Genomic DNA, 13006 nt, shown 5'->3' with positions numbered 1-13006 from the left:
CTGCTCTCTAGTTGGTTCCTCGACATGTTGATTCAGAAAACCATCATGCATACTTTCCAAGAAATCCTCTTCCTCAGCACCCTTACCAATTTGGTTCACCCAATCTATATGTAGATTGAAGTCACCCATTATAACTACTGTCCAACCCTTTCAACAATCGAAATGTTTCTATGAGATCCCCTCTCGTTCTTCTATACTCTAATGAATACAGTCCAAGAGCTGACAAATGCTCCTCATATGTTAGCCCCTGCATTCCAGGAATCATCCTCGTAAATCTTCTCTGAACTCTCTCCAACATCAGCACATCCTTTCTAAGATAGGGGGCCCAAAACTGCACACAGTATTCCAAATGGGGTCTCACCAGTGCCTCATAGAGCCTCATCAACACCTCCCTACTCTTATACACTATTCCTCTTGAAATGAATGCCAACACAGCATTCGCTTTCCTTACTGCCGATCCAACCTGGTGGTTAGCCTTTAGGGTGTCCTGCACGAGGACCCCCAAGTCCCTTTGCACTACCGATTTTTGAATTTTCTCCCCATCTGAACGTATCGACGAGCCTGTTGGACGCGTCTCACAGATCTACACATAACATGGACAAAGCAGCACCAACGCAGAGACCAGCCATTCAAGGTACATTTATTATCAAAGTCTGGACCTAAAACTGTGTTTCTGCAGATGCTGCCTGACCTGCTGAGCATTTTATTGCAGAGAAACTTCTGAGAGGGTGCCTGAATTAGAGGCCGCATGCTGTAAGGAGAGGCTGGACAAACTTGGGAGGGAGGGTGGAAGTAGAGATCTGGTTGAAGGGTCTAAGATTACCGGGGGCACCGATGGGGTAGATAGCTGGTGACCACAAGAGCCTGGAAATTCAGAGCAGCACACACAAAAAGCTGGAGGAACTCGGCAGGTCAGGCAGCATCAATGGAAATGAATGTTTTGACACGGAGTTGCAGGGGGTGGCGAACAGAATGTGGTCAGAGGCTCCCAGATACGTGCATGTTCGGAGGTTAGAGATATTTAGCCATTGTGCAGGATTGGAAATGGGGTTAGTTTTGTTGGGTGTTTGATTGCCGCGCTGAAGGGCCTGTTTTTTGTTCTGGTTCCAGCGTCTACAGTTTACTTTCGTCCTCTTGTCTAACTCCACAATTAACCCGTCAGCGGCCGGGAGCTCTGGCAACCTCGCCCCACCTCCCACTCCTCTGCAAATGCCCCCGGCCCGAATGAACAAAGACAAATTGTTGCAATTCAGCCGCAGTGCCTGACGTCACACAGGCGGGCGCCTGGAGTGATTGACGTAAACTTGCCACCAATGGGAAAAGGCGCCTGTTTCATCCGGAAGAGGGCGGGACCAGTTGCTACCTGCCGTGTTGTGCCTGGTCGGTTTAATATGCGTTCACCTGTGTATCTGTCTTTCAACAATTTCTTTCTAATTACAAGATTGCAAATCGAGCAGGAGTTTCGTGCAAATCACAGACTGTACAGTTTTATGAAAATTGCAAAAGTCGGACAAATCATTTGGGATTTTTTTTCCTGTCATTTTCGGGCTTTCGCGCTTGGGGGATATCCACACTGAGGTTGGAGGAACAACACCTGATATTCCGTCTGGGTAGCCTCCAACCTGATGGCATGAACATTGACTTCTCCAACTTCCGTTAATGTCCCTCCTCCCCTTCTTACCCCATCCCTTATTTCGTTCCCCCTTCCCCCTCCTTTTCTCTCTCTCTGCCTCTCTCACACTCACTCTCTGCCTGTTCTCCATCTCCCTCTGGTGCTCCCCTCCCCCTTTCTTTCCCCCCGGGCCTCCCGTCCCATGATCCTTTCCCTTCTCCAGCTCTGTATCCCTTTTGCCAATCACCTTTCCAGCTCTGAGCTTCACCCTCCCCCTCCGGTCTTCTATCATTTCGCATTTCCCCCTCCCCCTTCTACTTTCAAATCTCTTACTAACTTTCCTTTCAGTTAGTCCTGACGAAGGGTCTCGGCCCGAAACGTCGACAGTGTTTCTCCCTACAGATGCTGCCTGGCCTGCTGTGTTCCACCAGCATTTTGTGTGTGTTGTTGTTAATGTCGACAGTGCTTCTCCCTACAGACGCTGCCTGGCCTGCTGCATTCCACCAGCATTTTGTGTGTGTTGTGTGGGATATCAGCAATTGCTGGCTTTTGATCTAATGCAGCCGCTGACAGTGGTATCCGTGAGAGATGGGCAGTTCTCTCAAAGCTGGGAGACCACCCCTCAGATTGGTGCTTCATCGCGGGTCTCTTGAACTAAAATTCAACTGAATCGGTAGTTTGAGAACACTACGAAAACTTTGATAATCTTGCTCTAAAATGGACCTTTGCTTTTTGTATTCTTTGTCTTGTTCCCCTTGCAAATGCCATGTACACGTGAGAGGGGGCAGAGGAAGGATTAGAGAGCATGTTAGTTCGAGCGAGTTAACGGTTCTCTCTTTGGAGCAAAGGAGGATAGAGGTGTACAAGATGATAAGAGGCATAGATTGAGTGGACAGTCAAGGACTTCTTTCCCAAATGGCTAACACCATGGGGCGCAATTTTAAGGTGATTGGAGGAATTTATGGGGCGGGGAGATGTCAGGGATTAGTTTTTTTACACAGTGAGAGTTGTGGGTCCATGGAATACCCTGTAAGGGATGGTGGTAGTGGCAGATTCTTCAGGGACACTGAAGAAACTCTTAGACAGGCACATAGATGATAGGAAAACGGAGGGTTATGTAGGATGGAAGGGTTAGATTGATCTTTGAGTAGATTAAAAGGTTGGTACAATATTGTGGGCTGTTCTGTGTTCTAAAGTCAACTTTGACTTTGGTAGCGTCAACAAGTTCATACATTCAACGTAGAGATTTGACAAACCCATCAATATATAGGACATAGAATGGAGACAGGGCAGCATTGAATGTAAGTAATGCCATATATTGTTTTATATTTTTGTACATTTTTATTGATGAAGTTTACTTCTGGAATAAAGGAATAGTGCTCCTGGTTGTTTGCTGGGTAGTTGCACAGAAAGGCAGGACAGAGATACAAGGGTCCCAGCGGAGATTCATCCTGATTTGCAGAGTCACCCAGTCAGACACATCAAGGTTATCAAGTCAGTGAAAGACACTGAAACTTGCTGGTGTTCCGCACAGTGGGGTGTCCGAAGGTGAACGTGTCCTGCTGACCCAGTGCAGACTGCAGAAGGGCGCGGCGAACTCGAAGTCTCTGTGGGGAAGGAAGGGTCCTGGAGAGTGGGGGAGTTGGGTGCTGTGGAACAGCCCCTCGATGGGCGGATCGCCGAAAGAGGAACCACGGGCGTCTGAGACATTGCAAATAGAAGGTATTGGTTTGGCGACACAATGTAAAGAAAGGTTAGAACAGTTTCTCTCCGCTGAGATCAGACTTGCAGACCAGTCACCTCTCTCACACCCCCTTCCCAGTGGTCTCAGCCTCTGCCCGTTACTGCCACTTCCTGCTCCTCTTTCTACACTGCTCAGGCTGCTCTGCGATCTCTGCACCACCGTTGCTCTGAGCAGGAAAATCTCTACCCGGCCTGAAAACTTCAGCTCCAGCGTGGCCGCCCATCCGCGCAGTTTAGAGGGAACAGTGCTGTCGTTCCGTGCTGGTTATTATCACCAGGTACGCTCCCATTGCACAATAAACTCCTCTACTCGCTGTACTGCATTGCCTCCGTCTATCTTCAAATGCGAAATCTACTTCTGAAATAAAAAAAACCACCAGTCTTCAGAATCACATTTATTGATTTATTTGTTCGTTTGCGGGATGTGGGTGCCGGCAGCTAAGCCGGCATTTATTGCCCATCCCTGGTTGCCCTTCAGAAGGTGGTGATGAACTGCCTTGCCGAAGCGCTGCGGTCCCTGAGGCGTAGGGACACCCACAGTGCTGTCAGGGAGGGATTCTGACCCAGCAGTAGTGAAGGAGCGTTTGCTGCTGCTGTTCAGGAGGCTTTAAACTAATGTGGCAGGGGGATGGGAACAAGTGCAGAGAGGCAGAGGGGTGTAAAATGAGGGTAGAAGCAAAAAGTAGTAAGGTGAAAAGTAAAAGTGGCAGGCAGGCAAATCCAGGGCTAAAAGCAAAAAGGGACTTTTCAACATAATTGTATAAGGGCTCAGAGTGTTGTAAAAACAAACCTGAAGGCTTTGTGTGTCAACGTGAGGAGCATTCGTAACGAGGTGGATGAAGTGACTGTGCGGATAGTTATTAATGAATATGATATAGTTGGGATCACAGAGACATGGCTCCAGGGTGACCAAGGATGGGAGCTCAACATCCAGGGAGATTCAATATTCAGGAGGGATAGACATGAAAGAAAAGGAGGTGGGGTAGCATTGCTGGTTAGAGAGGAGATTAACATAATAGAAAGGAAGGACATTAGCCTGGAGGATGTGGAATCGATATGGGTAGAGCTGCATAACACTAAGGGGCAGAAAACGCTGGTGGGAGTTGTGTACAGGCCACATAACAGTAGTAGTGAGGTTGGGGATGGAATTAAACAGGAAATTAGAAATGTGTGCAATAAAGGAACAGTAGTTATAATGGGTGACTTCAATCTGCATATAGATTGGGTGAACCAAATTGGTAAGGGTGCTGAGGAAGAGGATTTCTTGGAATGGTTTTCTGAACCAACATGTTGAGGAACCAACTAGAGAGCAGGCCATTCTAGATTGTGTATTGAGCAATGAGGAAGGGTTAGTTAGCAATCTTGTCATGCGAGGCCCCTTGGGTAAGAGTGACCATAACATGGTGGAATTCTTCATTAAGATGGAGAGTGACATAGTTAATTCAGAAACAAAGGTTCTGAACTTAAAGAAGGGTGACTGTGAAGGTGTGAGACGTGAATTAGCTAAGATAGACTGGCAAATGATACTTAAAGGGTTGATGGTGGATATGCAATGGCAAGCATTTAAAGATTGCATGGATGAACGACAACAATTGTTCATCCCAGTTTGGCAAAAGAATAAACCAGGGAAGGTAGTGCACCCGTGGCTGACAAAGGAAATTAGGGATAGTATCAAGTCCAAAGAAGAAACATACAAATTAGCAAAAAACAGCAGCACACCTGAGGACTGGGAAAAATTCAGAGACCAACAGAGGAGGACAAAGGGCTTAATTAGGAAAGGGAAAAAAGATTATGAGAGAAAGCTGGCAGGGAACATAAAAACTGACTGTAAAAGCTTTTATAGATACGTGAAAAGAAAAAGATTGGTCAAAACAAATGTAGGTCCTTTACAGTCAGAAACAGATGAATTGATCATATGGAACAAAGACATGGCAGTCCAATTGAATAACTATTTTGGTTCTGTCTTCACTAAGGAGGACATAAATAATCTTCCGGAAATAGTAAGGGACCAAGGGTCTAGTGAGATGGAGGAACTGAGGGAAATACATGTTAGTAGGGAAGTGGTGTTAGGTAAATTGAAGGGATTAAAGGCAGATAAATCCCCAGGGCCAGATGGTCTGCATCCCAGAGTGCTTAAGGAAGTAGCCCAAGAAATAGTGGATGCTTTAGTGATAATTTTTCAAAACTCCTTAGATTCTGGATTAGTTCCTGAGGATTGGAGGCTGGCTAATGTATCCCCACTTTTAAAAAAGGAGGGAGAGAGAAACCGGGGAATTATAGACCAATTAGTCTGACATCGGTGGTGGGGAAAATGCTAGATTCGGTTATCAAAGATGTGATAACAGCACATTTGGAAAGAGGTGAAATCATCGGACAAAGTCAGCATGGATTTGTGAAAGGAAAATCATGTCTGACGAATCTTATAGAATTTTTTTGAAGATGTAACTAGTAGAGTGGATAGGGGAGAGCCAGTGGATGTGGTATATTTAGATTTTCAAAAGGCTTTTGACAAGGTCCCACGCAGGAGATTAGTGTGCAAACTTAAAGCACACGGTATTGGGGGTATGGTATTGATGTGGATAGAGAATTGTTTGGCAGACAGGAAGCAAAGAGTGGGAATAAACGGGACCTTTTCAGAATGGCAGGCAGTGACTAGTGGGGTACTGCAAGGCTCAGTGCTGGGACCCCAGTTGTTTACAATATATATTAATGATTTAGACGAGGGAATTAAATGCAGCATCTTCAAGTTTGCGGATGACACAAAGCTGGGCGGCGGTGTTAGCTGTGAGGAGAATGCTAAGAGGATGCAGGGTGACTTGGATTGGTTAGGTGAGTGGGCAAATTCATGGAAGATGCAGTTTAATGTGGACAAATGTGAGGTTTTCCACTTTGGCTGCAAGAACAGGAAAACAGATTATTATCTGAACGGTGGCCGATTAGGAAAAGGGGAGGTGCAACGAGACCTGAGTGTCATTGTACACCAGTCATTGAAGGTGGGCATGCAGGTACAGCAGGCGGTGAAAAAGGCAAATGGTATGTTGGCATTCATAGCAAAAGGATTTGAGTACAGGAGCATGGAGGTTCTACTGCAGTTGTACAAGGCCTTGGTGAGACCACACCTAGAATATTGTGTGCAGTTTTGGTCCCCTAATCTGAGGAAAGACATTCTTGCCATAGAGGGAGTACAGAGAAGGTTCACCAGATTGATTCCTGGGATGGCAGGACTTTCATATGAAGAAAGACTGGATCGACTAGGCTTATACTTGCTGGAATTTAGAAGATTGAGGGGGAATCTTATTGAAACATATAAAATTCTAAAGGGATTGGACAGGCTAGATGCAGGAAGATTGTTTCCGATGTTGGGGAAGTCCAGAACTAGGGGTCACAGTTTAAGGATAAAGGGGAAGCCTTTTAGGACCGAGAAGAGGAAAAACTTCTTCACACAGAGAGTGGTGAATCTGTGGAATTCTCTGCCACAGGAAACAGTTGAGGCCGGTTCATTGGCTATATTTAAGAGGGAGTTAGATATGGCCCTTGTGGCTAAAGGGATCAGGGGGTATGGAGAGAAAGCAGGTACAGGGTTCTGAGTTGGATGATCAGCCATGATCATACTGAATGGCGGTGCAGGCTCGAAGGGCCGAATGGCCTACTCCTGCACCTATTTTCTATGTTTCTATGACAGGGTAGATGTGGAGAGGCTGTTTCCCTTGGTGGGTGAGTCCAGGACAAGAGGTCACAGTCTTAGAATTAGAGGGTACCCATTCAAAACAGAGATGAGGAGAAATTTTTTTTAGCCAGAGGTTCGTGGATTTATGGAATTCGTTGCCACATACAGTTGTGGAGGCCTGATCATTGAGAGTGTTTAAGGAGGAGATTGACAGGTATCTGCTTAGTCAGGGTATCAATGGATATGGGGGAAAAGCCGGAAAATGGAACTAGATGGGAGAATAGTTTAGCTCATGGCAGAGTGGTGGAGCAGACTCGATGGGCTGAATGGCCTACTTCTGCTCCTTTGTCTTGTGATCTTGTGATACCATTGGAAGAGGAAGGAAAACTGAGCCAAAATAGCAATGGGCACACCTGTCCATTCTTGGTCGAGACAGTTATCCCTGGACAGAAGGCTGTCACATGCCCAGATGTTCAAGATTGGTTTATTCTTGTCGCACATAGTGAAAAGCTTTGTTTGTATGCCATCCACGCAGGTATGCTACACTCAAGTGCACTTAGCAAATAAAAAGACAATTGAATGCAGAATCCAGTGCCACCGGCACAGAGAAAGTGCAGATCGGGCAAGGGGCGCCACAGGGTAGAATGGAAGATCACGATCTGTAGTGTATGAAGTACAGTAACTAGTCAAGAGTATAATAGAGCAGCAGAGTCTGATCTTAACACATCAAAGTTCAAAGTGCATTTATTATCGAAGGATGTATACCTTATACAACCTTGAGATTCATCTTCTTAAACAAACACAATAGATCCCATTAAAACAGAAGGAGTCCATCAAACAGCAAATGAGCACAGTTTTAAGGTGCTTGGAAGTAGGTACAGAGGAGACGTCAGGGGTAAGGTGCATTACAACAAAATACCTGTCTTTGAAGTCCCATGGGATTTAGCTATTTATTGAAATGACTTTTAAAACACTGAAAATTAAATGAATAAAACACAGCTTTTTTTAATAGTAACAGTTATTATTTTAAAGCACTGAAAATTCTGTTATCCTTCAAGATATTATTATCATTACTCTCCTCCAGTCAGGTAGTTCAAAAACGGTAGGAGATGCAGGTCTACTTGTCCTGCTCCTTCTTATTCAATTGTCCCCTGTGCCAAAACTCAACAACGACCAGCACAAGGACAGAACAGTGACAGCGCACCAGTATGCGGAGCGCGTTATTTGATCTGGAGCGCATTTTTTATTTTGAGAACGTACGTGCACCTGCACACTACTCATGTCCATCACTTAACAGGAATGACATGTAACATGTAAGGCTTATTTTAAAAAATATTTTCAAATGCATTTTTTACATAACACAACGAAGAAACTTATTTTTAATTTCAGTGGGAACAGTGTTGTTGGTCTCCCTTTTCAGCCAGCGCATCAAAGTCTGGATTTAGTTTTGTTGTGGCGATTCCCAGGATGGATCTGAGGTGTTGGTCAGTTAACTTGGATCTGTAGCTGGCTTTGTTGATGTTCATGACGCTGAACGCCTGTTCACACAAATAGGTCGAGCCGAACAAAGAGTAAAGCGCAAATGTGGAGTAATACGCTGCACCTCAACAAAAGTCAATGTATATAGAGTGCGTCATCTATTAGGAAAACACCAGAATTGTGGGGAAAAACGTTAACAAGGTTTATTAATATAATTTCATCAAGTTCTGCGGGCCGGATTAAAAAGCTTAACGGGCCGCATATGGCCCCCGGGCCGTAGTTTTCCCATGCCTGCCCTAGCCTGTCCCTCACCCCCGGCCCAACCCTCGCCCCCAGCCTGTCCTTCACCTCCGGCCCATCCCTCGCCCCCGGCCCCAATGCCCTGTCCTTTTCAACCTGGCCTGGTGCTTAAATCACCTGGACTTTGCTCTCAGCCCCGGCCCCTGCCACTTGGATACACTCTTCCGCTGCCCCACCATCTCAATTTGGCCCGTACTCAACTTTTCCAGTTCAACTCGATAGATGATGCCAGATTCAACATGTGTTATTACTTCTGTGTATTTGAGTCTGCCATCTGTATATTTTTGTATCTTCTGTCTGAGAGGGGAGAGGAGAGAGTGGCCAGGATGGGAGGTGCCCTGGACTCTGCTGGCTGCCTTCCTGCGGCAGTGAGGTGTAGTCAGAGCTCGTGGAAGGGATGCCAGTAAATAAACCCTTGGACAGGAACATGGATGGGAAAGGTTTATGGAGAAGGGCCGAAATCCAGCAAATGGGGCCTAGCTCAGATAAACGTCCTGGATTAAAGGCAAAGGACCTGTTTGCACGCTGGGTGACTGAAGCATTCTGTTCCTCGGGCCTGCATTGACTCTTCATCGTATCAGGGCAAGAGATCGGAGAGTGAAGTTCCCCTGACTGTTCACCTGCCTCTTAAATGTCACTATATGCAGTATCGTATCACCTCGGCTGACAACACATTCCAGGCACATACACTGTCTGTGCTGAAAGAAAAACTGTTCTGCATCGAACACAACATTCTGGAGGAACTCAGCAGGTCAGGCAGCATCTATGGAGAGGAATACACAGTTGACGTTTAGGGCCAAAACCCAAAGTCCTGACCTTAGTTTATTCCTTTCCTAGATGCTGCCTGACCTGCTGAGTTCCTCCAGTGTTTCATATTTGATGCTCTGGGTTTCCTGCATCTGCAGAATCTCCAGTGTTTATATCTTATCTTGTAACTTTCCTTTAACCTTCGCCCTCTGGCATTGGGTGAGAGGTTGTTGGGAGGTTCCGGTAATCTCCTTCTTCTCTCAGTCACCCCTCAGCCTCCGGGACTGCAAATGGTACAATTCGCACGATCTAACCTCTCCACGTACTAATGCTCCTTAATCCAGGTGAACTTCTTTTACAAGCTCTCCGAAGCCCCCACACCCTTCCCGTAACACACTGAGCGGAACTGCACACGGACCCAGTACCCCAAATGCGGCCTTAGCAAAGCTTCACGCAGTTGCCCCATGAGTTCCCAATTCTCGTAGTCAGTGCCCTCGTCGACAACAGCAAGTACACCATCCACCTGCTTTACTTGTGATGCTTCTTTCAGGGACATGTGGACTTGCAACCTAAGATACCGCTGTATATCAATGCTCCCCAGGGTCCTGCCACTTACTGCAGACTTCCCTCGAACATCTGACCTGCTAACGTGCAATATATCACACCTGTCCAGGTTAAACTCCATCTCCCACTTCTCTCTCCAACTGATTGAACGTTGGAGAACCTTTGAGAACCTTCCTCACTTACCACAGATCCACCAATTCCTCATGCAGTCAGCAAATTTATTAGCCAGCCAACCTGCAAGTCACGTATGAAGATCACTAACAACAGGTCCCAGTGTCGAACAGCATCGGCGCAGACCTCCGGTCAGAACAGCACCGCTCCACCCTCTGTCTTCTTTGCCCAAGCCAGTCCTAACTCCAATCTGCCAAATGCCAAGAGGTGATAGAGCAAAGACACACTCAGCCCGACGGTTTGAGATGTGTCTATTTTAATGCAAGGAGCATCATAAACATGAGCTTAGAGCGTGGATCAGTACCTGGAACTGTGACGTTGTGGCCATTACAGAGACTTGGATGTCTCAGGAACAGGAATGGCTGCTGAGTGTGACGGGCTTTAGATGTTTTATAAAGAACAGAGGGGGAGGCAAAAGAGCTGGGGGCATGGCATTGCTAATCAGGGATAGTGTCACGGCTGCAGAAAAGGAGGAAATCTCGGAGGGATTGTCTACTGAGTCACTGTGGGTGGAAGTCAGAAACAGGAAAGGGGCAGATTTACAGACTCCACCCCAAAAGTAACAGGGATATCGAGGAGCAGATAGGGAGGCCGATTCTGGAACGGTGCAATAGTAATAGGGTTGTTGCGATGGGAGATTTTGACTTTACTAATAGTGATTGGCATCTCCTTAATGCAAGGGGTTTAGATGGGGTGGAGTTTGTTAGGTGTGTTCAGAAAGGTTTCCTGACACAATATATAGATAGGCCTACATATGTAGATATGTAGACAATATGTGGATACGTAGAGGAGAGGTTGCACTTGATCTGGTATTGGGAAATGAACCTGGTCAGGTGTCAGGTCTCTCGGAGGGAGTGCATTTTAGAGGTAGTGACCACAACTCTATCTCCTTCACCATCGCGCTGGAGAGGGATAGGAGCAGAGAATTTGGAAAAACATTTATTAGGGGTAGGGGAAATATGATGCTATTAGGCAGGGACTTGGGAACATAAATTTGGAAACAGATATTCTCAGGGATATTCTCAGGCAGAAATGTAGCATGTTCAAGGAACATCTGCATGGAGTTCTGCATGGGTATGTTCCACTGAGGCAGGGAAAGGTTGGTAGGGTAAAAGAACCATGGTGTAAAAGGATGTAGAAAATCCAGTTAAGAAGAAATGAAAAGCTTATGAAAGGTTCAAGAAACTAGGTAGAAGATTGAGGGGGGATCTAAAGGGATTGGACAGGCTAGATGCAGGAAGATTGTTTCCGATGTTGGGGAAATCCAGAACGAGGGGTCACAGTTTAAGGATAAAGGAGAAGCCTTTTAGGACCGAGATGAGGAAAAACATCTTCACATAGAGAGTGGTGAATCTGTGGAATTCTCTGCCACAGGAAACAGTTGAGGCCAGTTCATTGGCTATATTTAAGAGGACATTAGATATGGCCCTTGTGGCTAAAGGGATCAGGGGGTATGGAGAGAAAGCAGGTACAGGGTTCTGAGTTGGATGATCAGCCATGATCATACTGAATGGCGGTGCAGGCTCGAAGGGCCGAATGGCCTACTCCTGCACCTATTTTCTATGTTTCTCAGGAATGGAGGCATGTTTACAGGTCAGGATGGTGAGTGATTTGGAGGGGGATTTCCAAGTGGTGGTGCACCCAGGTATCTGCTTCTAGATGGTAGTGGTTGTGGGTCTGGAAGGTGCTGCCTGAGGAACTTCGGTGTGTTGCAGTGCATCTTGGAGAGAGTACACACTGCTGCAACTGTTTATTGATGCTGGTGGAGGGATTGATGCTGTGGAAAGGGTACCATCAAGTGGGCTGCCTTGCACTGGATGGTGTCGAGCTTCCTGAGTGTTGATGGAGCTGCCCTCATCCAGGCGAGTGGCGAGTACTCCGTTACCCTCCTGACCTGAGCCTTGTAGATGATGGACAGGCTTTGGGGAGTCAGGAGGTGGGTTACACGCCACAGCATTCCCAGCCTTTGACCTGCTCTGGTAGCCATAGTTAGACCAGTTTAGTTTCCTGTCAGTGGTATCCCCCAGGATATTGATAGTAGCGGATTCAGTGACGCTGATGCCACTAAATGTCAAGGTTAGAGCCTCTCTTGTTGGAGATGGCCACTGCCTGGCACTTGCATGACTCGAATGTTACTTGCCACTTGTCAGCCCAACCCTGGATATTGTCCAGGTCCTGCTGCGTTTGGGTATGAACTGCTTCACTATCTGAGGAGTCACGAATAGTGCAGAACATAGTGGAGTCATCTGCGAACATCCCCACTTCTGACCTTATGATGGAAGGAAGATCATTGATGAAGCAGCTGAAGCAGGTCTCTATTCATTGGAGCGTAGAATGTTGAGGGGGGATTTGATCGGGGTATTTAAAATTTTGAGAGGGATAGTTAGAGTTGACGTGAATAGGCTGTTTCCATCGAGAGTAGGGGAGATTCAAATGAGAGGACATGATTTGAGAGTTAGGGGGCAGAAGTTTAAGGGAAACACGAGGGGGTATTTCTTTACTCAGAGAGTGATAGCTGTGTGGAATGAGCTTCCTGTAGAAGTAGTAGAGGCCAGTTCAGTTGTGTCATTTAAGGTAAAATTGGATAGGTATATGGACAGGAAAGGAGTGGAGGGTTATGGGCTGAGTGCGGGTAGGTGGGACTAGGTGAGATTAAGAGTTCGGCACGGACTAGGAGGGCCGAGATGGCCTGTTCCCGTGCTGTGATTGTTATATGGTTAAGA

The 13006-nt window shown here is 46.5% G+C and overlaps 1 protein-coding gene across 1 annotated transcript in view; it reads right to left on the bottom strand.

The window, feature by feature from the left end:
- Positions 1 to 3003: 3003 nt before the first annotated feature.
- LOC132381576 (uncharacterized) overlaps positions 3004 to 13006 on the bottom strand; it is a 30454-nt gene continuing 20451 nt past the window's right edge. The window contains exon 7 of the mRNA XM_059951071.1: positions 3004 to 3713. Within this exon, the coding sequence (XP_059807054.1) occupies positions 3589 to 3713 (125 nt within the window). The 3' untranslated portion in view covers positions 3004 to 3588. The remainder of the gene's footprint in view (positions 3714 to 13006) is intronic.

The sequence above is a fragment of the Hypanus sabinus genome, chromosome 26 (assembly GCF_030144855.1).
Source record: "Hypanus sabinus isolate sHypSab1 chromosome 26, sHypSab1.hap1, whole genome shotgun sequence".
Lineage (NCBI taxonomy): Eukaryota > Metazoa > Chordata > Chondrichthyes > Myliobatiformes > Dasyatidae > Hypanus > Hypanus sabinus.
Note: the sequence above shows the minus strand (reverse complement) of the source record. Positions and strands in the feature narration are given on the sequence as shown.